General features: G+C 38.6%; 1 protein-coding gene across 1 annotated transcript in view; it reads left to right on the top strand.

Annotated features, from left to right (window-relative positions):
* COL3A1 (collagen type III alpha 1 chain) overlaps positions 1-27299 on the top strand; it is a 56265-nt gene extending 28966 nt beyond the window's left edge. The window contains exons 7-51 of the mRNA XM_069983508.1: positions 1536-1589; positions 3606-3659; positions 4504-4557; positions 4700-4753; positions 5153-5206; positions 5332-5376; positions 5502-5555; positions 6631-6675; positions 6833-6886; positions 7886-7984; positions 8101-8145; positions 8230-8328; positions 9649-9702; positions 9805-9912; positions 10289-10342; positions 10431-10529; positions 10943-10996; positions 11177-11275; positions 11413-11466; positions 11564-11617; positions 11810-11863; positions 13456-13509; positions 13690-13734; positions 14894-14992; positions 15486-15593; positions 15694-15747; positions 15872-15925; positions 16032-16085; positions 16714-16767; positions 17365-17472; positions 17594-17647; positions 18198-18251; positions 18611-18772; positions 18974-19081; positions 19281-19388; positions 19791-19844; positions 19934-20041; positions 20508-20561; positions 20694-20801; positions 21298-21351; positions 21448-21555; positions 21674-21962; positions 23475-23665; positions 24344-24586; positions 26232-27299. Coding sequence (XP_069839609.1) covers positions 1536-1589; positions 3606-3659; positions 4504-4557; positions 4700-4753; positions 5153-5206; positions 5332-5376; positions 5502-5555; positions 6631-6675; positions 6833-6886; positions 7886-7984; positions 8101-8145; positions 8230-8328; positions 9649-9702; positions 9805-9912; positions 10289-10342; positions 10431-10529; positions 10943-10996; positions 11177-11275; positions 11413-11466; positions 11564-11617; positions 11810-11863; positions 13456-13509; positions 13690-13734; positions 14894-14992; positions 15486-15593; positions 15694-15747; positions 15872-15925; positions 16032-16085; positions 16714-16767; positions 17365-17472; positions 17594-17647; positions 18198-18251; positions 18611-18772; positions 18974-19081; positions 19281-19388; positions 19791-19844; positions 19934-20041; positions 20508-20561; positions 20694-20801; positions 21298-21351; positions 21448-21555; positions 21674-21962; positions 23475-23665; positions 24344-24586; positions 26232-26378 — 3813 coding nt within the window. The 3' untranslated portion in view covers positions 26379-27299. The remainder of the gene's footprint in view (positions 1-1535; positions 1590-3605; positions 3660-4503; positions 4558-4699; positions 4754-5152; positions 5207-5331; positions 5377-5501; positions 5556-6630; positions 6676-6832; positions 6887-7885; positions 7985-8100; positions 8146-8229; positions 8329-9648; positions 9703-9804; positions 9913-10288; positions 10343-10430; positions 10530-10942; positions 10997-11176; positions 11276-11412; positions 11467-11563; positions 11618-11809; positions 11864-13455; positions 13510-13689; positions 13735-14893; positions 14993-15485; positions 15594-15693; positions 15748-15871; positions 15926-16031; positions 16086-16713; positions 16768-17364; positions 17473-17593; positions 17648-18197; positions 18252-18610; positions 18773-18973; positions 19082-19280; positions 19389-19790; positions 19845-19933; positions 20042-20507; positions 20562-20693; positions 20802-21297; positions 21352-21447; positions 21556-21673; positions 21963-23474; positions 23666-24343; positions 24587-26231) is intronic.
* The last annotated feature ends 245 nt before the right edge of the window (positions 27300-27544 follow it).

Below are 27544 nucleotides of genomic sequence, written 5' to 3' on the forward strand. Positions count from 1 at the left end.
CCGCATTAGGGAGCCCACTGGCCAACTCCTGCTATACACTGGGCCCCCTGAGTCATCATCATTTGCAGCACCCGTGGCTCAGTGGGCCTCATGGGTGCTGCAAATGTCCCTTTAACATTAAACTGCAAGTACCCATCAGGATCGCTTGAAGTAAAAGGTTATGACTACGCTTAATGGGTTTGTGGTCAGTCGGGGGGCCCAGCCATTACTAGTTACGCCCCTGGGGAAAATTCTCGATCCTCGTCTGATCGTGTCTTCAGAGCAGGCTTCAAAATTAATCATCAGCCACACATCCCTCCATGTAATCAGGGGATGTGAGGCTGACAATGATAAAGGAAAACTGACAGCATAGATATACATATATCCATGCTTTCAGTTCCCAGATCAAACAGCAGTGCATACTCACCTAGTGCACTGCTGCTGTGATCCAGCACCTTGTTCCTCCGGCTCTCCCATCCAGTAGCTGTATCTTCAGACCGCCACCTCCTCCAGAATGATTGAGAGCTAGAGGGGGTGGGTCAGCCTGAAGATACAGTGGTTGGAGAAACAGATTGCTGGATCACAGCAGCAGCACACTAGGTAAGTATGCACTGTGGTGTGATCTGGAAACTGACACTAGAGATACATGGTTTTGCTGTCAATTTTCATGCCTGCATGAACGATGCATTGATCATTCATGGAGCTCAGTTGCTCAATTTGTTGTAGCGTGTAAAGGCACTGTAAATGAGTTTCAATCTCATTGACCACACTCGTGTGAGACCGACAAATCTTTAGGACCAAAGGACCTTTAGTTACAAATTAATAAAACACTGGATATACTACAGAAAACTACCCTGAACAGAGAAGCAGCTGGAGTCTCAGAAGAGATTGCTGGGTTCTACTGTTTTTCCACTATTGCAGTAAAACTCATAGAAGTGAATGAGCAGAGCTCTCAAGTTACAGAAACAGCACCGCTCAATATGCTATGATATTTCCATTATTCCCATTAACTTTAGCAGGCTCCACTCTTTCCATAATCCCAGCCTGAAAACCTATACTTACCTAGCTCCAGTTCACAATGCTCTCCCTTCAGTTCAGCACCCCACCACCACCACCACCACCACATCTTCCTGTTTCTGACACACATGCCTGGAACCTCCTGCCTCAGCCATTCAATAGGTACAGGGTGTCTCTGAACGCTGACAGTGAATGGCTGAGCGGGGAGATGCTGTTCAGAACGCTTGTGTCAGAAAAAGGGAAAAAGTAAGAAGATTGGGGAATCAAAAGGAAAACAGGAGCTATAGTTTTTATTGTATTTTCTTCCCGCTACAGGAGTATCTATCTATTTTTTACTATAGGCTGGAATTCCACGTTAAATAATTTATGGATATAACTAAATATTCTTCTGTCCTTCTTATTTCCTTTATTTATTTTTTCCTGAAAGTATCAAATTGTAAAGAAAAAAAAAAATATAGCTGCTTTCTAGTTATAACCAGGTGGCAATCCTGGACATAATAATGAATTTGCTTTTATTTCATCTTTCTTTCTCCCAACAGGGACCTCATGGTTATCAAGGACCCCCAGGCGAATCTGGACAACCTGGTCCTCCTGTAAGTAACTACTATAAAGAAAGCTGTCAGATGCCTCACTGACGATGCCTCACTGACTGTGACTACTGGTGAGACGTGTGTCTGACCCTAGGAGCCTTACTGATCATACATCATAAAGACATACAGTGTGTTACTATTTAAATCTATTCTTAGTTAAGCCTAAAATTGAAGCATCCAATGTGGCAATGTTATCACCCTGTCCTCTGACATGTATACTCAGCATCATCTGAAAGATTTTTATTGTAAATTCTACTTGACACCAGTTACTTAAAACTGCACATTATTAAGGGGGTTTTCTATCTAGTATTCTTTCTTCATTTTCATGGTTTGCGAAATCTCTGCTTGCTGTGATTTAATAGATCAATTAATTATTCACATTCAGGGGATCATAATATGTCCTGATAAGGTGAGGGACATGTGTCCCAGTCCCAGTTACAATACAGGTGCCAGAGCTGTCTCTTGTAAGCAGTCATTCACCTGTGTGTCAATCTGTCAAAGAACCATAAGGAATTCATGCACAAAGAGTGTTGTTATAGTATTGTTATATTCACTTATATAAAAGAAGAAAAAAAAGATGCAGTAACTAAAATTGGAAGTTATAAATGGTTGTGGGATTTGTCCTGTAGTTAATGTTAACAGAAACATTTCAACTTGTAGCCCCATCACCTATCCACAGTCTGGCCAATTCTATACAGAAAACATTTGGTTTATGAGATTCTAACAGAGTTACAGTTACTTGACTTCCTCACAATAAAATTGCCCTATCTCAGTTACATGTACTATGTACTGTATAACATTTTTATGTTTGACAGAAAGAAAATGTTTGACATGAAATCTGTAATATTATGTTTCGCCTCTAGATGGCAGTCATAGCTTACACAATGCAATTGAATGCACCTTAAATTTCTGCCAGCAACTTATCTGCTCATAGATGTAAAAGAATAGACTCCACTAAGAAGTAATCAGCTACCTTTCCTATTTCATATTTTCTCTATAATATAAAGCACTCATATGGCTTCACAGTGAAACTAGTACAGAACATCAGAAATTATATAAGGTCTGTGTGACATGATATCCCTTATACATGTATGAATACAATCTACTGAGGTTTTCTGATACTAAAAGTATCAGAAATTTACATTTATAAATACCAGTAAACACTCCATAGCTGAGATCTAGAAGGAATGAAGAACATTAGTTAGCAGAAAACATGCAGCATTAAGTAAAGACACAAAACATCCACAATTACTATTAAATAATCAGGGAAAAAACAGAACAGTGTTGCATAATATACTGTATAGCATGCGCTGCCCATGGTCATCTACCAGTAATACATTGTCCAGTTTCTGATGTCTCAATATCAGTGTATCCATCTCCTAGTAATCCTCTAGAAAATTGTTCATATGCAGTGATCCACGACCTGGTAAACTTGTTGAGACATTGAGTTAAAAACTTGATAATCCCGAGATGCCACAATGTTGACTGTTCTTGTTCCTGAACCACGTCTGTTCTAACCTGGAGGAAGAAACTGAGCTCTCCGAGCTGCATAAATACTCCAGTCAGTCCAGTCCCACCTCCCCCATCTCCCCCCTTCATTCTTTTTTTAAGGCTCTGCCTCAAGGTAAAAAGTCACCTCACCAAATACCAGTTAGCCTGATATAATACAAATTTTCTTTATACAGAGGTATAACTATAGAGAATGCAGAGGTTGTAGTTCCACCTAGGCCATGTAGCTTGAGCTCAGGAGACTCCTCCACACCCCAGTGTGTCATGGCTGAGATTCTTCTTGTCACTCATCTCTCTGTACATCATTGTTGGTCAAATGCATCAATAAAGTAAATGTGTAATTGTATATGCAGGTCATTAATAATTAACATTGATTAATATCTGTAACTTGCACAACTTACATAGCAAAGACAGCTACATCTTTACATCTATCTATACATTTATTTTCTTACACTAAATGACATAAATCCCACTTTATAATCCATTTTCTATATTTTTCTTTATTTATAGGGACCTCCTGGACAGTCCGGACCTGTTGGGCCTATTGGTCCATCAGGAAAAGATGTAAGTATATTCTCCATGATCTCACATTAAATGGTAACTAGTGAAATGGTTTCCATGGGATATAATATACATTAACTATTTCTCAATAGACTGCTGGATGTCACATGGTTAGAGCTACTTCACATGTTATGGCCCATAATGCATTAGTAAAAAAAATAAATAAATACAACATAAAAAACTTGACTGCTTAGGTGTGATATGGCAGCTCAGTTTAAAGTGAATACAGCTAAGTTGTAACACCGCACACAACCTGAGGGCAGCTGTAGTGTTATAACTATGTTTACAACACTTTCTGGCCTTAAGGGCCAAAACACCAGACTGTATCCTAAAAGTGAGAAATAATGCCTGATGCTTAAGGGGACTACTGAACTTACATATGGATGCCATATTATGGCTCCGCAGAGCTCTTAGTTTGTTATACACACACTCACATAAGAACTAAGGTCTACACTTTCCAAGTTAATCTCCTAGAGTACGTTTCAAAACCCAAAATGGTTTTCTGAGAGTTTACTACAGATTGCCCATCCATAGAACTATGCATAAAACATGGCTCTGTATGTTTGTAGCAGCTTTGCCTGGTGCTGGAGCCTTCTGCAACCCATGCACATGAATGGTACTGGTCTGCAGAATTAGAAACAGTAACTACAAACGAAAAAAACATTTCTAGGTAAACTATGATGAAACTGGCTAGACGTTCCTCGTCCCCATCTGTTGGTGAATAAGCCTGTCCTATAGTCCCAGAACACCCCTTTAACTTCTAGCACAAATAGAAAGTGGGTCTGGAAATGTGTATAAGAATTTATTGCAGCTAACGGTACACCGGTACGTTTCTGACTTTATTTAGGGAGACAATGGCAGACCTGGAAGACCTGGAGAGCGTGGAGTAGCTGGTGCCCCTGTGAGTATAAATCAGCTATTATCCTATCACACAGTGAATCAGAAATATTATTAGAAAATTAGTAAAAGGTTTCCTTGCTTGATTGCATTATGTACAATACATTGTGAAGCAGTTGCCCTTAAGGTTTCTTTGCTTTATATAGGGCGGCAGAGGACCACCTGGCATGGCTGGCTTCCCTGGTATGAAAGGCCACCGAGTGAGTATACTGTATTTGCCTGTTTGCCTGGTTTTTACTTTTTAATCAATGATCACTAGATATCTGTCCATGAAACAGCAGACAAGCGAGCAAAATTTAAAGGGCATATTAGATGGCCCGACCCGATTAGAGAGCCAGTGGCTAAGCAGGTAGGCTGAGGTAATTCTGAGGCTACTGAATTAGCCCAGCAACATAGAATAACCCATTCTCCTGCACACAGTGAAGGATTAGGCCTCTGTATATGAGCGCTGATCTATAAGATTGATGGTCGCTTTTTAATTGCCCATTTGTCTAAAAGCCGAAGAGCAATTATTTTAATACACATACGCTCACTTTCTTAGATATTTCTATTAAAATATTTCTATGTTATTATGATCTTAATACTTCTCCTCTCTGCAGGGTATAGATGGAAGGGATGGGGCAAAGGGAGACACTGGAGCCCCTGGACTTAGGGTAATTATTCATTCATATGTATATATATTTGCTTGTATTTTGTTGTTGGTGTTTTTGTTGGTATTGTTTTTATTATTATATGTTGCATTTTTATTAAATTCATATTGATTCATTTTGCTTACTAGGGAGAACCTGGTGCTCCTGGTGACAATGGATTGCCTGGCGCAGCGGTAAGTACTTTCTTCTGTTTAAAGGCAACTCACAAACATCATTATAATTCACTGTCAATATTATATTGTTATTATTCTTTCAATTAGTCAAATAAACTTGATACTAAATGCTCTTTATTTTTTAGGGTCCAAGAGGGCAAGCTGGTGAGAGAGGCCGCCCTGGATCTCCTGGAACAGCTGTAAGTAAACTGGACTATACCTAATAAATAGTTCTTATATTAAAGGGAGTTACCATCTTAAGAAGTGTTGCGATATAGCTATTAGATGCTGTCACTATCTGATCAGTGGGGGTCTAAACTTTAATATTGCCTTCACTGTTCCTGTCCACTTGCTGTGCTGTAAACTGCAGCACCGCTCCAATGAATGAGCCTGTGATGCATTTCCATGAACAATGAGCCACATTAACCCCTAAGGTTAAAGTAATGGTTTATTCTTTAGAAGTGTATTCTCTAGCTATGCCATCATTTCTTATAGTGGGTGGAACCCTGTAAGTAAAAGTAAAAATAAATATTGCATAAAAAATACTTGCTGAAGACACATAATATTACATTAGCATTTTATTCACCTAACATTGTTTATGAAAAGTTTCCTTGTCAATATACTGTACTGTATTCAAAAAAGCATGTTACTTAAAAATCCAGTCTTTTATATACCCTTAACTTAATTTACATTAGATTGTAGATTGTTAGTTTAATACTGTAAACAGTTCTATACAAGTTGGAACAATTCCAATAAGAAGCCTGCGGAAATGCATTCTTTATCAACACAATCATCATTTACATTTGCATCCTGTAATTTAGATGGAGTTTACAGACTCATGCAGCAAAGCTTAGGGGCCTATTCCACGGAGTGATAATCGGCCGAATCGTCCCGATATGGCCGATTATTGCTCCGTGGAATAGAGAGAATGATCAGCCCATGATTATGTCATCGGCTGATCTTTCACTTAGGTTCAAACCTAAAATCATCGGTCGCCACCCGCACATCGCTACGTGGAATAGCGGTGCGTGGCGGGCGACCGACGATTTAAAAACATCATACTTTAACTATCCAGGCTGCAGGTCTTCTCCTGCAGGTCTTTTCAGGTCTAAACACTGACAGACTAGGTGTTGATGCTTTCCAGTGTGAAGAAGTTGTGTGCACACTACATTTTGATGCTGAATGGCATATCAGGACTCAATGCTACTATTTTAAAGCCTTTATATAAGACAAGTCAGTAAAACAAATAAATAACTAGCACTACATTTATTTTAGGGTGCGCGGGGTAACGATGGAGCTCCTGGTGCTTCTGGACAGCCGGTATGAACCTTTTCATAAATGGATAGAATTTATTGTGTGAAATCCATATTGGTTTAGTGAATACTTGAAATGTTGAAGTTATTTAATTAACTGATTTCAATAAATACATTATGGTATTTTATAATATTTTTGTGTTGATTTTACTCTTTTTCTATAGGGTCCACCAGGTCCCCCTGGTAATGCAGGATTCCCTGGCGGTCCTGGTCCTAAGGTATGTTACTGCATGTTAACTAAAAAAGTAAAAAAAATAACTATATCCATGTCTAAATAAGCCAACGTCCACAGCACGCCATGGGGTTCATTCCAACAGTAATTTATTGAAAGATAAAACATCTAACAGTGACACAACGTTTAGGTCATCACACTGGGACTATATTCAAGTAATAACCATGTTTAGGTGAATATTCAACAACAGGTAATGCACCGCAGTGGTGGGTATCAGCAAGGTCAGACTGGATGAAAAAGTCATTCCAATATAGGCTATGTTCACACTACGTAAATCTACGGCCATAGTTCTCGCCGCAGGACCACGGCCGTAGATTTGCGGTGTGGACACAGCCTCAGTTTCAATGGGATCCGGGTGGAGCGTGCACACATCGTATACGTTCCGGCCGGATCCCATGAGGCGCTGCAAAAAACTGACAGGTCCATTAGTTCAGTGAGTTCCGGCTGCAGAGGGACCTGTCAGTTCACACAGTGAAGCGAGCAGCTCCGGCCGCTTGCTTCACTGTGTGCTATGGGAAGCTCTGATGCGGGCGCGCGCTGATGCGCCCGCATCAGAGCTTCCCGGGCGGATAGATCAAGATACAAGTACTGGCCATGATGATCCGGGCTGGGACCAGCCGTTCCGTGACCCGGCTAGGGTCACGGAATGGCCGGATGTTCACGTAATGTGAACATAGCCATACAATGCAGAAAGTCCTAACAAATAAGGTGCGACATTTCAGCTCACAACCAGAACTTTTCCCAAGATAGTATGCTTGAAAAAAGTCTTGTGAGCTGAAACATCTCACCTGTTTTTTGTATTTTATTTGATGGAATGAACACACCATTCACCTTATTTCTTAGGAGTGCCGCTGGACTTTGTGCATTGCATACGTTTCTTTGGAAATTTCATCATTCAACAAAGACTTTTATTATCTAATACAATTAAAACTTCATTAATGTAGTCTCATATATCACTTTTTCTTGCAAACCTTTGTCTGTCTAGGGTGAAAATGGATCTCCTGGATCACGTGGTTCTGATGGATCTCCCGGGTCTAGAGGTGAACCAGGCCCTGCAGGTCCTGTTGGCTCAACTGGCCCTGCTGTAAGAATTTTTTCAACACACACACATAAATAAATATATATATATATATATATATATATATATAGTAATTTTTTTAATTCATCTATGATATGCCAATGCATTAAATATCATTTCAGGGTCCCCAAGGCAGAGATGGAAACCCAGGTGGTAAAGGAGAAACTGTAAGTATTACTATCTATGGAAAGCACATTTGATTCATCATAATATATGTTGGAACTGAAAAAAACTTTTATTCTCAAAAAAAGGGTCCTGCTGGTATTCCTGGTGCTCCTGGTCTGGCTGGCGCTCGTGGTCCTCCTGGCCCACCTGGGACTAATGGAGTTCCTGGATTACGTGGTGCAGCAGTAAGTAACCAGAAACCATTTATTTGTCTAAAGAAAATCTGTAAGATATATTAGATGTCAAGAGAATCAGACACTGTATAATAGCTGTTAGGCTATCAAAGTAAACAGCACCTTTCCTGGTGGTTGCAAAACGTATAAAAACATTTCAAATTTTTATTGTTTAAGTTCCAAGGAGGCAGGGCCAAGCTACACAAGTGCTACAGCTTGGTACACCTCCTTGTTTACTCACACTTCCCACCCCCCTTGACTAATGCACAGGGCTTTGTACATCAATTAAGGAGAAATTGGAAAGTGAGGGTGAACAAGGAGGTGTACAAGGTTGTGGGCTACTATGCCCCATTACCTTGGCACTTGACTTAGAAATAAAATGGTGAATTTATAAGTATGGTAACAACCATCAGCTCCAGGAAAGGTACAGTTTTAGGCCACGTTCACACTTAGTATGACACCGGCCATTTTGTGACTCGGCCATGTCACGGAATGGCCATGTCAGTAAAGTTAATCCCAGCCAGTACTGCAGTACCGGCCGGATAAACTTCATTTCTATTGAGCCACACTCTCAATTGTGTGAACTGTCAGTTCTGTGCTGCCGCTATTAAATGAATAGCAGCCCCACAAAACTGGCATATCAGTTCTCGATGCGGCCGCTAGGGATCCCGGTCGGAGTGTATACTATGTGTATACACTACGGTCGGGATTCCCACTGACTTCAGTGCAACATAAAATTTCTATTTATCACGGCCGTTGTTGCAGATGAACAATATGTTGTGTGAACATAGCCTTACAGAGTACAGAGTGATCTTTAAGGGTCATTGCCATGGTGCAATCCTATGTGCTCCTGTATATGAGCTCTATTAATTAGAATTGGGATCATGCACAGAACTTGCTGGCCATGGGACAGTAGCCTCAGTAATCCAATTCCCTGCACGTGCTGAAATCTTCTCTTACAAACTGTGAAGAGCACATGTTTTAAACATTACAACAGGACAATAAAATAGAGACCCTTTCACATAACAAATGAACAGACCAATCATAGTCAGAAACTACCTTTGACCTACTAAAGTCTATAGCTATGTCATGTTATATGTTTTCATATCTTTTGGTATCACAATGTCTAAAAGACATCGGACAGTGAAAATGAGATGTAAATGGGGCCTAAGGAATAAATTCATTAAATGTAATAAAGGGCCTGTCTTTTGCTCTTGAAGAATATATTGTATTAGTGATACCAACATGTAATGGGTACAACCATAAAAAAAATGGAACAGGATGTGTTTTTTTTTTTTTTTTTAATTCCTTGTTATATGTTTAATTTTTCAGGGTGAACCCGGCAAAGATGGTGGAAAAGGAGAGACTGGTCCAAGAGGAGAGCGTGTAAGTCCTTGGATATACTTTTTTAATATGAATATCAACTATTATAAATGTAAAATATTTTACTTAAAAATGTCTTTTGCGATTGTTTCTGTTGCTGTGTAGGGAGAAGCTGGAACTCCTGGTGCACCTGGTCCGGCAGGAGAAGAAGGCAAAAAAGGAACTAATGGTGAACCAGGAACAAATGGTGTTCCAGGAACTCCAGGAGAACGAGTAAGTTGTCAAGTCTGCTGCAGGTTATACATATGTGACATGTTTTAAAGCACTGTATTCAGAGGGGTCAACATTAAAAGTCATACATATTAAAAACTCAGAGAACTATAGTTTTGTCAAAAACTATGCTGTGAGTTTTACTTTTTTTGTAATTTAATGACATTTAAGAGAATCAGTCCAGTACTTGTTTAGCAATATGATATTTAAGCTGATTGATAACATAATTGTTAGGTTACCTTTGCATATTATCTCCATGGTATGGTTTAATACAGGTTTTGGAGTATGTTTCCTAAGGGAAGGGGCATACAGAGCATAATTACTCTGCAGTGTTTATGATTAGCAAATGTTTTATTTATATGTATTGCTTCTCATTTAGGGAGCTCCAGGTTTCCGTGGACCCCAAGGTTCCAATGGACTACCAGGCGAAAAGGTAATTCTCTATTAGATAGATAGATAGATAGATAGATAGATAGATAGATAGATCAATCGATCTAACAATTTGTGCTTTATGTATGTAGGGACCTGCAGGAGAACGTGGTCCAGCAGGCAGTCCTGGACCTAGAGGAGTTGGTGGTGAACCAGGAAGAGATGGAGGTCCTGGCCTACCTGGAATGAGGGTAAATCTTAATATATTGTTGAAGTAAACATGCTTTGATTACAGTATATTGTGCAGGATAAGGCTATGATCGCACAATGTGTGACTAATGGCTGTTGTTTGCATTGACTTCATTGCAACACATTTCTCTATAACAAGAACCGCTGTTCTTTCAACTGCAAAAATGGCCACACTACATAAAAAATATGTAGTGTGAACATAACCTTAGGCTATGTGTTTATACAATGTACTTTTATGAAGAGAATGGCCTAAGAATAGAGGTAGATGCTTGGACTTTCTAAAAGTAGATGCTTGGTGCCTATAGGATAACACTTCCTACTGCTATTGTTATAATAGAGTATATTTCATTATTCAGATCATATTTCTTCATTTAATGCCTGGTAAGTTGTATAAATACTTTATTCTACATTCTAGGGTCTTACAGGAAGCCCGGGTAGCCCTGGATCTGATGGCAAGGCTGGACCTTCAGTGAGTGTTCACACTTAGGCTGAAAGATGTAACATTTTTATTGTATTCATTACAATACGCTCATTTTACTAAAGACTTGTGCCATGTGTTATTAAGTTCCAGTTCCTGACCTATTATTTCTTACTATTCCTGTGTTGAGCTCAAAAATCTAATTTAAGACTTCCACTCTTACCTCTCAAGGGTCCACCTGGAGAATCTGGACGTTCAGGCAATCCTGGTCCACCAGGCCCAAGAGGTCAGCCTGGAGTTATGGGCTTCCCAGGTCCAAAGGGTAATGAGGTAAGTTCTCTCTACCATTAGTATTCATTGTAATTTATTGTAAAGATATACATAGAGTAATGAATAAAAACAGACTACATGATAAATGCCATATAAAAGTAGTATAGCTTCAACTAATCTTGCATACCTTTCTACAGGGAGCACCTGGTAAAAATGGAGAAAGAGGCCCTGCCGGATCTCAGGGGCCACAGGTATTTCATTATGAAGCCTTATACCCTGTGATGATGTTACCAGTGTTATTATTCAATGTCTTACCAATTCATATACAAAATATTTTGCTGTTATCAGGGTCTTCCAGGAAAGGGTGGTGACGCAGGAGCACAGGGTCCCCCAGGCGCAGCAGTAAGTACTGATAACATTTTGAGATATATATATATATATATACCACTATATGTAATTAATTTTAGATTTCTATCATAATCATATACCAATAACCTTTAAACAAGTTACTTGTAGAATTTTTAAATGTTACTTGTGATATTTTTAAATGCCTTCTAACATCTAATGTTAACTAAGTAACTGTGTATTTACCAGGGTCCCGCAGGAGAACGTGGAGAACCAGGAGCAACCGGTCCCCCTGGCTTCCAGGTAACATCGGATAGAATCACATTTTTTGTTATATCATACAATTTTTCATCTAAATTGTATGTTTTATACATAATACTATTAAAATGCAGATCATAGGCCTTATATGCCCTGAAGAAAATGCTATTCTTCTACATTGTCACTGAGTCTAATTCATGTAAAAGAACAATAGACATAAAGTCAGAGCTTAAAATAAGAAAAGCTTATACAGAGCTACTGTTATCATCGACAATTTTTAAAGTCAGTTCTCAGAACTCAAAGAACTTAAAATGGGAGTGACAATGGCATTGTTCATCAAATTCATGGAAGAACACTATAGTCCTGTGCTTCTCAAACTGTCAGGCGGGCCTCACCAGTGAGGCGCCCCCTAGTTGTTGGTGAGGCTCAACTGGGGAGCCAGTTTTCAGAAAATTTACTATAATCCCCAAAGTCCTTTTGCAGTTTGCAAAAATCTCCATTTTAGCAACATTATTAATTTATTTAGTACTTGCTTTATTAGTATCTAGAGCTTGGAAGATGGGTGAAAGGTAGCTCTAGCATTACTTTCAGCTTTTAAGCAGACTTTGGTGGGGCCCAGGCACCCTCTTGGTCAGTCTGGTGAGGCCCAGGCATTGCCTTGGTCTGTTGGGTGAGGCTCCAGTAGAAAAAGTTTGAGAAGCACTGCTATAGTCAGTCTCACCCCTGACCTAATAAAATGACTGCTCCCAACAGCAATAAATGACATTAAAGAGGTACTTTGAAGAGAAAAAAATTAAAATCAACTGATTTCAGAATGTTATACAGATTTGTAAATCACTTCTTTTTTTTTTTTTTTTTAAATCTATCTCTGAGTACTTAACAATAGAGATGATCGAAAATCTTAGGTTCTATCGAACTCAAATCTTGCCAAACCTTCCGCATTTGATTCCCGATGCCTTCGCGGTCTGTGGGGTAGGAGGAGACAGCCCGGCTATTCAAGGATACAGCCTATTACCTAGGCTGAATCCCAGAATTCCAGGTGGTCTCCTCCTTCCCCACGGACCGGGAAGGCATCGGGAATCAAATGTGGAAGGTTCGGCAAGGTTCGAGTTCGTATGCTGTATGCTGTATGTCCTGCAGGAAGTGTGTTTTTTGTTTTCAGTCTGAGATAGAGCTCTATACTGCCACCTCTTTTCATGACAGGAACTGTGCAGGAGAGGTTTTATATAGGGACTTGCTACTGCTCTGTCCTCATATCTAGGTACAAAAATATATCTTGTAAAGTCATCTATAGTGGTTACTCCAAAAATGACCTTAGTGTAACTAGAGCAGACAAAAACTTGTCATAGTCAACAGTAAAAAAATAAAAAAATAAACAAGATCTTGCAAATAGAAAGATGTTATCTAAGGAGTGGTAATATGATGATCCAAACTAGAATTTTCCAAAATGTTCTAATAATTGGTTACATATGGCAAATCGTATGTCAGACTGGCAGTGTATTTTTAGTAGCCATGGCAGTACAAGGCGGTGCCTAGACTGCTATGATCAGATGGTTTATTGGTTTATTATACTTTACAGTCTTTGTTATAAATGTTTTTTGCATCTCACAGGAGTTAAAATATTTTTTTTCTTACAGGGATTGCCTGGATCTCCTGGACCCGCTGGTGAGAATGGAAAACCAGGAGAAGCAGTAAGTAATTCTGAGATCTGAGTTTTCTTTTTATGAAATATAATAAAATACAGTATGAAAATATAAATAATGACGCAAATTTACTATAAAACTAACAACAATAATTTTAAAAGTGATAAAAATGTAATGATGATGACCATAACAGTAGTAATAATAATACTCTATTTACTTTGCCTGTAGGGACCAAAGGGTGAAAATGGTGCTCCAGGGACCTCGGGCAGTAAAGTAAGTCATTCAATACTATTTAATTGTTATTAAAAAGTTTGTTTAATTAAATTAAATTAATAGCATAAGTGAAATCAGTAGCATAAAGTTTGTTTGTTTAATTAAATGAAATCAGTAGCATCCCCCTTCAATATTGTGATTTCCAGATTTTTCAGTTGAGCAGAATGTTCTTAACAATTTTTCAGTCTATCCCCATATAAGTTTTCATTTTTTATCTTGAGGGTTGGCTAAATAACTTTAGACAATTTCTGACAACCCCATTACCTTATTCCACCTGGTGAGGCAGCAACTGGTAGACAACCCCAGGTGGCAATGAAGAGATAGATGACCAAAATTACTGTGTTCTGCTTTATACATAACATAAGCAGAGATAGCTGTACTGTGCTGATTCTGTAATCCTACCATCTAGAGACTCCTGTACTGGAGATAGTAGTGGGTCCCAGAGATGGATGTGTCTATAAATATGGCATACTGTACGTGTCTAAGGGGCCATTGTGACTGACATTCGACAAACACAAATGTTAATCAGGTTTCCCGCTTTTCTTTAGTACTCTGTATGTTTTTATGTACTTAAAAGAACATAAAAAACATACTGGGCCTCCCATCTCCTCACAGCTTACAAACATTCATGTTCTGGGGTCCTATTCTTTTAAATGGCTACCACCAAGCTGACTGTACACATGATGTCATCAAGCTAGAAAGAGGAACAAAAGGCCAAAACCCATATAGTAAAACCCGTATAGTAAAACCCAGATATCTATGTTTTCAGATAGAGTATGTTTAGTTGATCATAATAAGGCCCTCTCACACATCAGCATATTCTGTCCGCAATTGCTGATCAGCAGTTGAGAACAGATTGCAGACCCATTGATTTCTGTAGCCTCATACACACATCTGTACTTATTATGGATCCAGTCAGTGTTGGGTTTTTATTCAATGGTTCTGTGCAAATTCATTTCGCAGTCACAAATCTAGTGTTTTGTAGCACATGGAAATTTTTACTTTAAATGAAGCTTGTTTTAAATTTTAACAAACAGGACTGTGACAAAAGAGTAGAGTCAGAAACGCATTTTAATTTTTTTCTAATGTATATGTTTATTTATTTATCACTGTTGTTATATTTAAGTTTTGTTAATGTACTAATTCCTGTTTTATTTAGGGAGAAAATGGTGTACCTGGTGAAAGAGGTGCACAAGGCCCTCCTGGAAATCCTGGTGCAAGAGGTAGTGCTGGTCCTCCTGGGCCAGATGGTGGAAAGGTAAATATAGATGAAAAAATATATTTAACTTCATTCATTGGAAAATATGTATTAGTTCATATATTCTGTAAGTAACAAAGAAGGCAGCCATTTCTGAATTCTTAAATAGACAATGAATTTACCTTGCGTAATATTAAGTATCTGAAGTGATGTCAGTTTTCTGAAATTAAATATTGAACAATATGGGGACTGAGCTGTGTGAGCAGACGCTAAGTCCCTTTTTCTAACACATACATAAGTGTGGGGGTAACAGAGGTGGGATATCACTTTTCTATAATTTTCTATCTAGAACATTGTCAGAAACAATGTTGGGTTTGACCTCTTGTTTTTTCAAGACAATGTCCGATTGTTCAAACGGACATGTTCTGCTGCTCTGGGAAGAGATTGGTACACCATTCATGAAGTGGGCCAGTTTTGAAAGATATCTCCCACTAGCTTTATTTATTTACCTTCCCATATAAGTTTACTTATTTAATGTGTTATATTCTTTTAGGGACCTGCTGGCCCACAAGGCCCAGCTGGAGCAATGGGACCACCTGGTCTCCAAGGAATGCCTGGAGAAAGAGGAGCATTTGGAAGCCCTGGGCCAAGAGGAGAGAAGGTCTGCTCATTATTTCTGACAGTTATAGAAAATAACTAAAATAACTATGTAGATAAATAGGTTAATAATACATTGTTATGTTATTGTATTGCTGTTTTAGGGAGAACCAGGTGGCAAAGGTGGTGATGGAGCTCCCGGAAAGGATGGAGTGAGGGTAAATGTTCTCAAATTAAAGTTCTAAATTAAGCATAGCAGGCATAGGATTTCAAAACTGAATATTATTAATGCGTGCTTCTCAGCTACACGTTATGATTTTGCTTTTTATTGTCTTAATATAGGGACTTGCTGGCCCTATTGGTCCTCCTGGTCCCGCTGGTCCTGCTGGAGATAAGGTAATATTGCATTTGGTTTCTTTATATAGTAGATTACATTTGGTTTTCACGTTTCATGCTCAGTTTATACAGCTACCATATTTAACAAAACATATGTCTTTTATAGGGTGATGGTGGTCCAGCTGGACCCCCTGGGCCTACTGGTACACGTGGTGGTCCTGTAAGTACATTTTTTCTGCAGTCCTAAATAAAAGATAAAAGTAATTGTTGAAATTTATATTAATATATTAATAAAAACTAAACACTTAAATATCAAGAAAGTACATATATGACATAACACATGTTCATTGCTTACCATTGCTTATTTTTGTTTGTACAAGAAAAAGCAACTGTATGTTGCCCACTGATTGTGCCCACTGATTTCTATGGTGCATAAAGGTGCCATGGTATATTACTTAAATGGTGTTGCCAAGTAGCAAAGTAGTAGAATATACTATCTATATATGCTATACTATCAAAACAGTACCAAAATTTAAACTTGTCAATAGGATGTTTTTGTCTCAAGACACCTGCAGAAAACTTTTAGTGTTTGCTTGTTAATTTTCCTATAGTGCACAAACATATCTTATATGTCAGATGTGTAGAAGATTTCTCTACTTTAAGATAGAATAGGTAAAATCTGGAAATCATTAAAAGATAAGACATTTAAATGATTTTTTTATCCTTTAAATTTTTATTATGACGTTTACCTAAAGTACCTAATACAAACCTTTCAATCTAAATGTAACCAACATTGCATGTTGTTACAGTGTTGTTACATTCTATTTTTGTTTGTTTTTCTAATTTAGGGAGAACGTGGAGAAACTGGTCCCCCTGGTCCCGCTGGCTTCCCTGGAGCGCCTGTAAGTCATTCTGGATAGTATTCCATAAATCAAGCTATACTGTATTACCATCAAAACTGTTTAGTCATAATTCATAATCACAAAACTACACATTGTCCACAGTCAGCTATTTAGGTGTAGATGTGGAGTGGACATAATAAGTGATGTGTTATGAAGCACCCAACCCAATATGTTACAAAAAGACATGGCATTTAGAAATGACATTTTCTCCACCATTTTCTTATGTTATGTAGTCACAATGGCAGTGGACATTATCTTTCTATAGGTTACTGGCTGCATGGTTTTACAGATAAAATACAGTTGTCTGACATGTTTTACTGCCATGGCTACATTAACACAAAGTGGTGGGATGTTGTGATAAAACACATTCTGCACAGATTCTTTTGACTTTGGTTTCATACTGTGAATTGCTATAATTTTTAGTTCATAATGTGCACAATAACTAACAGATCTGCCACATTTGTAAACACCTTCTGGCTGCAATAAAGCAATGGAGGTTTTATGACACCCACTAACTCTGTAGAAGAGTTTGTAAGAAAATCATACTTTGTTTTAAAACATACTGCTCATATAACCTTCTATATCAACTGTGTTTAGGGTCAGAATGGAGAACCTGGAGGTAAAGGAGATAAGGGCGGCCCTGGTGAAAGAGGAGAGGCTGGTCCCCCAGGTGTTGCTGGACCTACTGGTGGCCCTGGCCCTGCTGTGAGTTGTTTTTATTGATTTTTTGAATTATACTTCCATTTATTAGTCTGTGAACAATTTTTTTTTCAATATTTAAAGTAGATTTGCACATTTAAAATATGTCTGTTTATCCACCTTTTAGGGTAATAGTGGTCCCCAGGGAGCTAAAGGTGACCGCGGATCTCCAGGCGCAGCTGTGAGTGATTACATATATTTTTATTTAATGTATAATGTAAATAGAAATCCTAAGGAGTAGAGAGCAATTTCAATACTAATTCTGGTATATATTATGGTCAGGTAATAGAAATATGCACATTGTTATGTCCCAGTACATGTATTTAATAGTTATTCCTTAGGTGTTCTGTGCACACTTCCATCAAAAAATGCCGCTTTCCCAGCAGCTACGGTATATGGTTTTTAAAAGTAAAAGAGATATAGCTGCAGTTTCAGCCTCCTATATTGTAAGACCACAGTGACAATGACCACATGACTAACACCAGAAATCTTTATATACTGTAAATACCTAATGTAATTATACTTTAGCTACTCTTCTTCAGATTAACCAAAAGCCAGGGAAAATAAAATAAAAATGTCAAAGAAGGCAAGCTTTGTCATATTTCCCTGTTAGAAGAAAAATCAATGTACTGTACTGTATAGATAAATAATAATATTATCACCGATTACAAACAGAACATTGGATTTCTGACATTAGGAATTATTCAGCCTATTTGTTTTATGTGTTACAGGGTGCTGCCGGTTTCCCTGGTGCTCGTGGTTTACCTGGACCCCCAGGAACTAATGTAAGTGCACACTATTTATGCCTGACCGATTTGATATAATCTGAATTATAATTCTGACAATAATAGTTATTTTATTTATTACAACTTAATTTATTACAACTTAATACAAAACCTATCCACATATCTTTACAATACCATTTACAGTGGTATGAACAATATGGCTAACCTGGCTTCTCAAATCTCTCAGCTTATAGATAGGAAATATAGCACTGACATGTATGATTTAAATGATGCTATTTAAATATTTGCTTTATAAGAATGAGTGGTTTATAGCCTTGCTATAGTTGTAGAGAAAGGGTATAAAATTCAGTGCACTCCCTTACTCGCCGAACTTAACTAAAATCTCTGTCTATTAATAGGGCAATGCTGGTCCTGCTGGCCCTCCTGGTGGCCCAGGAAAAGATGGTCCTCCAGGTCCTGCAGGCAGTGTTGGTGCACCCGGTAGTGCAGGTTCTGCAGGTCCAAAGGGTGAACCAGGCCAACCAGGAGAGAGAGGTCTACCGGGTTCTCGGGGAGAATCGGTTAGTATTTACTGTATTATTTCAGCTGAACACTGACATGGATAGTGAGCATGATTTTAAAAACATTTAACATGCCACATGTTAGACCTTACTTTGTCTGTCAATGCATAGAAAATCCTTTAAGAGCTTTAATAGTAACACATTATATAAGAGATTATCTATTTACTGTATTTAATATTTAGTTTCTATCTTTTTTTACAGGGTGCTCCAGGTCCTTCTGGTATCTCTGGCCCAGCTGGTACCCGTGGTATTGTAGGTTTACCTGGTCTACAAGGTAGACCTGGTAGTCCCGGCCTTCCAGGTGCTAAGGTACTACATGGATCATTGCTTGTGTTACTTATTGTTTTATTTCTTCTATATATTTTTTAATTGTTTTGACAGCTACTTTGCAGACTCATTTTTGCAGTTTGCAATGATAATTCCTATTCTGTGAGTGTATGTATAAAACCTTATTCATATACATAGCTTCACAAATCATTTACTCACTAAACAACATTTTTTTTTTAAGGGAGAAGATGGTAGACCAGGTAGCAATGGGTCTCCAGGTGATCGTGGTACCCCAGGTCCCCCAGGTCCATCAGGTCTCAATGGTTCCCCTGGAGAAGCAGGAAGAGATGTATGTTGCTTGAAGCATGCCATGTGAAAAAATTTTTTTTTTATTTTTGTTATTGTTGCAGCCTCATTATATAGATATTGGGGTTATCCAGGCTTAAAAAACCATGGTTGCTTTCTTCCAGAAAGAGCACCACTCTTGTCTTCAGTTTGAGCGTGGTTTTAAAGTTTAGTTCCATTGAAGTGAATAGGGTTCAATTCTACTACCTAACATAATCCGAGGACAGGTGTGGTGCTTTTTTTCTAATCCTAATGTTTTTTCTAATCCTGGAAAGCCCTTTAAAATAAACTCATCTTTGCATTCTTTGCACTATTTGTAGCGGAATGTGACTAAACGTCCCTGGGAAATATTCTTTCTTAACAATTTTATCAAAAGTAACTGTAACCTATTCATTTATTAATTTAGGGTAATCCAGGTTCTGATGGCTTGCCTGGACGGGATGGATCTTCTGGTCCTAAGGTAAGTATCTAGTACAGTACAGTACAAGCAAAAGTTTGCTTCATTTCCTTTTTTTTTTTTTGTTATCTAATCTATTGTACTATTTACAGGGTGATCGTGGTGAAAATGGCTCTCCTGGTGCTCCTGGATCTCCAGGCCACCCTGGTGCCCCTGGCCCTGTTGGTCCAGCTGGAAAATCAGGGGATAGAGGAGAAAGTGTAAGTCTGCTTTATTAGGGAACAACCTGATCAACAATATGCAAACATATTAATACTTTTAATATTCTATGATACTACTACTAATCTCTTTGCAATAAGTCCATGGACAACGATTTAATCATTTGCTGGTTCACATGACCTACTAATTCTAAGTATAAAGGATTAGGATAGATCCATATGTTAAACATTTGCGACTATATGCCTATATAAAAAAATAAATAAATAACAGTTCCTAACTCCACATTTTGGAGTTATAACATTTTAACAAATCTTGACTTTTGTAGGACTGTGTTAGTTTGGTTAACTAATCTGTGTGCTTTCATAGACAGTTAACTCCTGTAGAAGGATGTGTTAGTGTTAGTACCTAATATAGTTAGTACCTAGTATACTATTAAATTCAAAATCATGGAAAGCAGAATATTTTGAGCAGAAAATAAAAACACAATTTCACTTTCTTTTCTTTTAGGGTCATGCCGGTCCTGCTGGTCCCGCTGGTCCTGCTGGTGCTCGAGGCCAACCCGTATGTCTTAAACATTTCTTTTATAGCATGCCTACAATAGGATCTACATCCTATACTGTATAGAAAAATATTGATAGAGGGAGAATATTGATCTGACTGCTAATGTTATATATTTTTTAATGTTTTCTTTAGGGTCTTCAGGGCCCAAGGGGTGATAAGGGTGAAGCAGGAGAGCGTGGTACCAATGGAATCAAAGGTCATCGTGGATTCCCTGGCAACCCTGGCCCCCCTGGTTCTCCTGTAAGTTTACATCAAAGCTCATAATTGTTTGTACAAATTAGTTAATTCTTTAATTCATTTAGTCTTTACTCTATTATTAAATCTATTACTTCCATATTATTTTCGCCTTGATTCTAGCAATATTTGAACATATTTCTTACATCAAGAATGTTTCAAGGGACTACTGAAAATATTCTTAAAAAAAGTAATTTTGAACAGTAAAATATATTTATTAATGTCTGCTATTTAATAGGCCAATGTACACCTGTATGTCACATGCTAAAATAGCTTTAGATGATGACTAATTATTTTTTTTTTTAATGGTAAATAGCATTGTAGCATTATTTCCTCTTCAAATGGAAACCCCACTGGAACGTTTACTACATTATGTCAATCTGGAGCTTCTTATGCCCATTGTATGATGGATGTGCCCCTGTGCTCCAAGTTGCCATAATATGATGCAGACATGATTAGAGCCTTAGCCTTATTAACATTATTTAACAATATTACTTTTTAGGGCCCTGCTGGAGAGCAAGGTACTGCTGGATCCCCAGGTCCTCTAGGTCCCAGAGTAAGTAAATAATTGTACTCTAGTATACATTTTTGGTATGCTGATTTTAATTTAAAAAAAAACATGTTTATCTGATGAACTATGTGATGGTTTTAGGGTCCCCCAGGATCTAATGGTGCCCCAGGTAAAGATGGTACAAGTGGATATCCAGGACCTATTGGTCCCCCAGGTCCCCGTGGCAGCAGAGGAGAAAGTGGCCCAGAGGTAAAAACATAAAAGTATCTAGATTATGTTAGTAAGCATAGCAAACCAATATATAGAATCTTATGGACAAATGAGTTACAATGACTTTTATTAATATTAATTGTTCTGTATATTCTAGGGAGCATCTGGACAACCTGGACCACCAGGACAACCTGGCCCTCCTGGCCCACCTGGTTCTTGCTGTGATGGTGGATCAGCTGGCCTTGGTTCCTATGGTGGGGAAAAAGGACCATCAGCCCCATATTATGGTGACCAGCCACTTGATGCAACAACTACAACTGAGATTATGTCCTCATTAAAGTCCATCAATAGTCAGATAGAAAACATCATCAGTCCTGATGGTACCCGAAAGAACCCAGCTCGCAACTGCCGTGACCTTAAATTCTGCCACCCTGACCTGAAGAGTGGTAAGTTGTGCACAGATGTTATAAAGATTATTGAAAGAACAAAGGTTAGAATGTTACCAATTGTAATATTTTGCAACAAGTACTCAATTTCAAAAACTAAATTTCTATACGCTATGTGCAATGAGATAGTGACAGCATTGAGATAAGTTGTTACAGTAATTACATTGAGAACACATTTATCACATAAAAATAGCATGATGACTATGTAATATTGTATAATCTGAAATTATATGGGACTAGATATATGTAAGCATTTGTATGTGTAGCTGCTTTTTGTGTTAATATTTACCAGGCTGGTCACTAGGTGTATTCTTTCTAACAGCTACAACCTAACAAATAGGATTGCTAAAAAGAACTTAGATTATCACACATTAACAAGGCTTCTAAAACTGCAAATTTATTATGTGCATTTACTTTTTTTTTTTTACCTGTAAACATATTCACCAGTAAATATAAAGTGTTATTGCTTTCTATGGGTGTAACAGAAGAACAGAATCAGGGGCGGATTAACTTTACCATAGGCCCCGGGCTGTTCACCAAGCCTGGGCCCCCCCACCCTACTGTAACTATGGCGGCACTAGCCTGACGTTCATAGTACAGGACAGATAATGTCATAATGTCCTGATTTGTGCAAAATTGCCATAAAAAACAGTGATTTTTTGCAAATCATGGCGGAAGTGTAGCTAGGAGACAGTACACCACTGAAAGTATAAGTCTTTTTGGGTGGTCATGGGCCCCCCAGGAGCTCAGGGCCCCGGGCTGCCGCCCGAAACACCCCTACTGAACAGAATTATATTATAAACTTCAGACATCCTTTTCTTCAGCATAGTCATGCTCATTATTTGCGACCACCTATGTAATAGGGGCTTTAATGTGTTTCTTTACAGTTTTGTTTATACAAAACACAGAGAACTTTTTTAAGTGCATTTATCACCTCTTGGAAATAGAGGACAATAAACTTAAAGGGAACCAATCAGCACAATTGTGCTGATATGGTTCCCTCAAGCACCGTATAGAGCTACTGTGCAGCGTGCACATATCGGCCGCAGCTGCAAAAGTAGGTTTAGTAGGCAGAAAAAAAAAGGTTTATTCTGCTGCATGAGACAGAGGGAGAGGGGCGGCAACTAGTCATCTGGGCAGGGAGCTGCCCGGGGCTAGTAACAGCTCTCTCCCTGTCAGCGTGCAGTGCGAGGATGATTGACAGGCAGAGAGGCCCGCTAGTGGCCTTTCTGCCTGTCAATCATCCATGCACTAAGCATCAACAGGGAGAGAGCCGTGACTAGCCCAGAGCGGCTCCCTGCCCAGATGACTAGTTGCCACCCCTCTCCCTCTGTCTCATGCAACAGAATTACACCTCTTTTTCGGCCTACTAAAGCTACTGCTGCAGCCGCGGCTGGTACGTGCCACAAACTGCACAGTAGCTCTAAACCCACATGCAAATTCCATGTAAAAGTTACCCTTTTGATCCATCATCTAATAATTGTGTGACATTTTTGTTATTTTAATTTGTAGGAGAATATTGGATTGACCCCAACCAAGGTTGTAAAATGGATGCCATTAAAGTGTTCTGCAACATGGAAACAGGTGAAACATGCATTAATGCCAATCCAAGAAATATCCCACAAAAGAATTGGTACACTGGCCCTGGCGGTGCTGCAAGGAAACATGTTTGGTTTGGCGAGTCTATGAGTGGTGGATTCCAGGTAAGACTATGAGGAATATAGTGTATTGTTTATAAAAGGATAATGACTGTTTTGAAAGGATATATAAAATAGCTCTCACACCTCTTTAACAAAGAGATGTCCCTTCGAGTCAAGTCTCGCTCAATCAAGGAGCCTTAGAACATTGACTGGGGATTTTATGCCAAGCAAAACAATCTCTCCAAAAGGAAAGATTTCCCATTGTAGTTTCTTATTGCACAAAGGATAAGCAACATTGTACAGGGCTAACATGATTCTTATCTACATTGTTCACTTGTGAATAGAGATGAGCAAATGTACAGTAATAATGAAGCAAAGTGATTCATTATCTCTGCAATCCGCTTATCAGCCTGCTGTCTTTTATCTCACAGCCGCTCCTCCCCAGGTGCTGGGAAAAGCTGCATCCAGTCTTGGTAAACTGGGAGAAGTTTCCCAGGACTGGATCAAGCCTTTTCCATCATCCGGAGAGGAGCAGCAGTGAGTTAAACGGCAGCAGGCTGATAAGCAGATTGCAGAGATAACAAAGCGATTTGCTTCATTATTACTGTAAATTTGCTCATCTCTACTTCTGAACTTCAACATGACTTTAATATTCTGTCTTTGCCCAAAATTTTAATGCTTATCCAAATAAGTTACTTATCTCTATATTAGATACTAATAACTGCTGTGTGCACATTGCAGTTTAGCTATGGTGATCCAGACCTCCCAGAAGATGTTAGTGATGTCCAAATGGCGTTCCTCAGAATTCTCTCTAGCCGAGGTTCTCAAAATATCACTTACCACTGCAAAAACAGTGTAGCATACATGGATGGAGAGAATGGAAATGTTAAGAAGGCCGTAAAATTCATGAGCTCCACTGAAAGTGAGCTGAAGGCTGAGGGAAACAGCAAATTCACATACACTGTTTTGGAAGATGGTTGTACTGTAAGTATTTACATCCAAGCTTGTTTCTTGTGTTACACAGTTTGTGCTCTTTTCGCCCTTGCCTTCTATTCTTTATTACAACTATATTTTCTTTCATTGCTTTAAGCCATAAAACATTTGCTAAATATTTTGCGCAAACTCATGTTGCTCAAAAATGTTGCAAGCGGAGAAGTGGGTGTGGTCACATGCAGAGGAGGTGTGACCTCTGTGTGCTCTTCGGGGCACACTGCAGTAAATCTGAACTGGCACATGGGGAAGCACTGAGGCATCTAGATTTATGTAGAGTCATTTGCTCTTATATAGGTCCGGCATGCCTATGCCCTGGCGGGGGACTTTTTAAGGCAGGAGTGTAAGATAAATTGCCTAAAATGTTTTACTCCAAAAGTGTTCAGCATCTCTATGTTCAGTATAATAATTAGAGGTGTATGTAATTCTCTGTCCCATCAGAGCTCCAGAAAAGGGAACACTGCATAATATTTTATCTCAACTAAGTCTTTTCTAGGAGTAGATAAAGCATCCTATGATTCTGTAGTCTGTCATCTGGAGTCTCCATTTTCATTGTCTGTAAATCAGACTGTCAGTTTCAGGTGGCTTTTTGGGCCATGTTTAATTTAAAGGGTATTTGTCAAGAAGAATCACTGTGCAGATCAGTATGCAGCTGCAGCTGACACTGGAAGATCCCATTGCAATGCATGCAACTCGCAGCATCTGCTGCAATCTGTTTGCTGATTCTTCGTGACAGGTCCTCTATAACTGTGCAAAAAAACATAAAATCTGTGCAGTAACTATACATAATGAAAAAAAAATTGCTGTTAATGTCCCTTGTATTATTACTAGTGGTGACTGTCATATGTGATGGCTTTCCATATCATCACTCCAGTAGTTGGGGTAGTGTGCGGCTCCACATTAAGGGTGCATTCACATGTACCGGAAATACAGCAGGTGTCACACTGCATGTTCTGCCAGTTTGAATAAGTTTATGTACTGGTAGTGAATACTTTACCTGTCCACATTCCAGCCTGCTTTTGTGGTTCCCCGCTCCCTCGTGTCCCACTCAGACAATCAGTGTGCTGTCCCGCCACACCCACTGATTGGCTGAGCAGGACGTCAGAGGGTCAGGAGCCACAGAAGTAGGCTGGAGCGTGGACAGGTAAAGTATTCACTTGGCCACAGTGGGTTAAGGGGAGCGGGGTTTACATATTTGCAGCGGAATGAAGGGGGATTTCCTTCTGCTTAGCACCTGTGTCTGGATGTCTGGATGGACAAGCAAACTGCAGGAGCTGTTTGTGCTTATCAAAGGGTCCTCTCTACTGGGGGTCTTTCTGGGCCATCCAGACCCAGTTCCTAATCAGACCAAGCCTTTAATTTTATATATATATATATATATATATATATATATATATATATATATATATATAAATTTCGGAATAAAACATAACTGCATGCTGGGTTTTTTAGCAGTCTGGTACTATTTTTTGTCAATGAGTGTATATTAACTATGTTTCTCGGGGATTTTAAGTAGAGTATTGTTGTACCGTGTTACCGTGTGTTTCTGGGCCATTTTTAAGCATCTTCTTTAGTTACTACTATGTGAAACCTAACCTAATCTTATACTCTTCTATTTCATTTCTTATTTGCTTCACAGAAACACACAGGGGCCTGGGGTAAAACCATTTTCGAGTACAGAACACGTAAGACAATGAGATTGCCTATTGTAGATATTGCACCCTTGGATATTGGAGGACCAGAACAAGAATTTGGTGTTGAAGTGGGACCAGTATGCTTCTTGTAAATTTAGGGTATTACTTAATTTTAAACCACAGCAAACAATCAGCACTCCGTTTTTTGTCCCTGTTATAATTTTGTCACCAAAATAGTAATTTATTTTCCACACATTGTGGAAAAGGGGATAATTTGGAGGAGAGGCGCTAAATATTTTGCAATAACACAAACTAAATGCTTTGCTCTATTTTTTGTACAAAAAATCCTATTTTGAAGACATCTGAATGGTGCTATCGAAAGTTGAAATGAAAGATTAAAAAACACAGTTTTTTAAATTTGTGAGCAAACACGCACTGATCAATATGAACATCAAACTCCACCCATGTTTCTAACCAAGATGAAGTTCACAGCTTAAAGAAAGAACTTCCACGTTTCAACTACCTCATCGTGGGCAGAATGTGGGGAGAGTTTGATGAGGTATAAGAATTACAGCATGCAAGACCCAGCTGATGTTCAACACAATATAGTTATCATTTGGCTTCTAAAACAATTTGTCAGGCACAGATACTATTTTGTATGATATGTATTGTCCAGAACTGATAATGAGATTCAGTTTTGCTAGGTGCTTTTTATATGTTCTTGTCATTGCTGGCCAAGACCACTAAACTAAAAGGGAAGTTTGAATATCGGACATCATGGTGCTAAATGCTAACATCTTTCCACTCAGAAACTTTGTGCTAAGTATTGATGAGTAACTGAACACAGGAAAAGAAAAAAAGTTTTACAACATTAGAGAAAATGCCTGTCTTCTGTTTGCTGGCATACAACATCATTGATGGCACGTGTCACTAGCATGTGGCAATTACTCAATATTAGTCAGCATATATCACTGAAGCAACTAGGACACAGTTGGCAGGCATTAACTATCTTTGTAAACTTTTTTTATTGGTTGGTGTAAAGAGACACATAATAAAAAGATGTACGAAACTCATTCACACTTGGTGGAGGTGTCTTTTGTTCTTATATTTAAAAAAATGACCAAGTTAAAATACAGAAGTGGCTGCCTAAGCCAAGAGACTGGCTACTTGGTATGTTGAGTTTACCATGAAGATAAGAGAATTTCTGGATGGAACTAAATAAAACAACTCTACACAATCTAGAAGAAGTAGTTAAGATTTTTACACACTTGACCTCAGTATATGCTTTACCAGTATCAAACACACGTGGCTTCTTGTT

The sequence above is a fragment of the Dendropsophus ebraccatus genome, chromosome 9 (genome assembly GCF_027789765.1).
Source record: "Dendropsophus ebraccatus isolate aDenEbr1 chromosome 9, aDenEbr1.pat, whole genome shotgun sequence".
Taxonomy (NCBI): domain Eukaryota; kingdom Metazoa; phylum Chordata; class Amphibia; order Anura; family Hylidae; genus Dendropsophus; species Dendropsophus ebraccatus.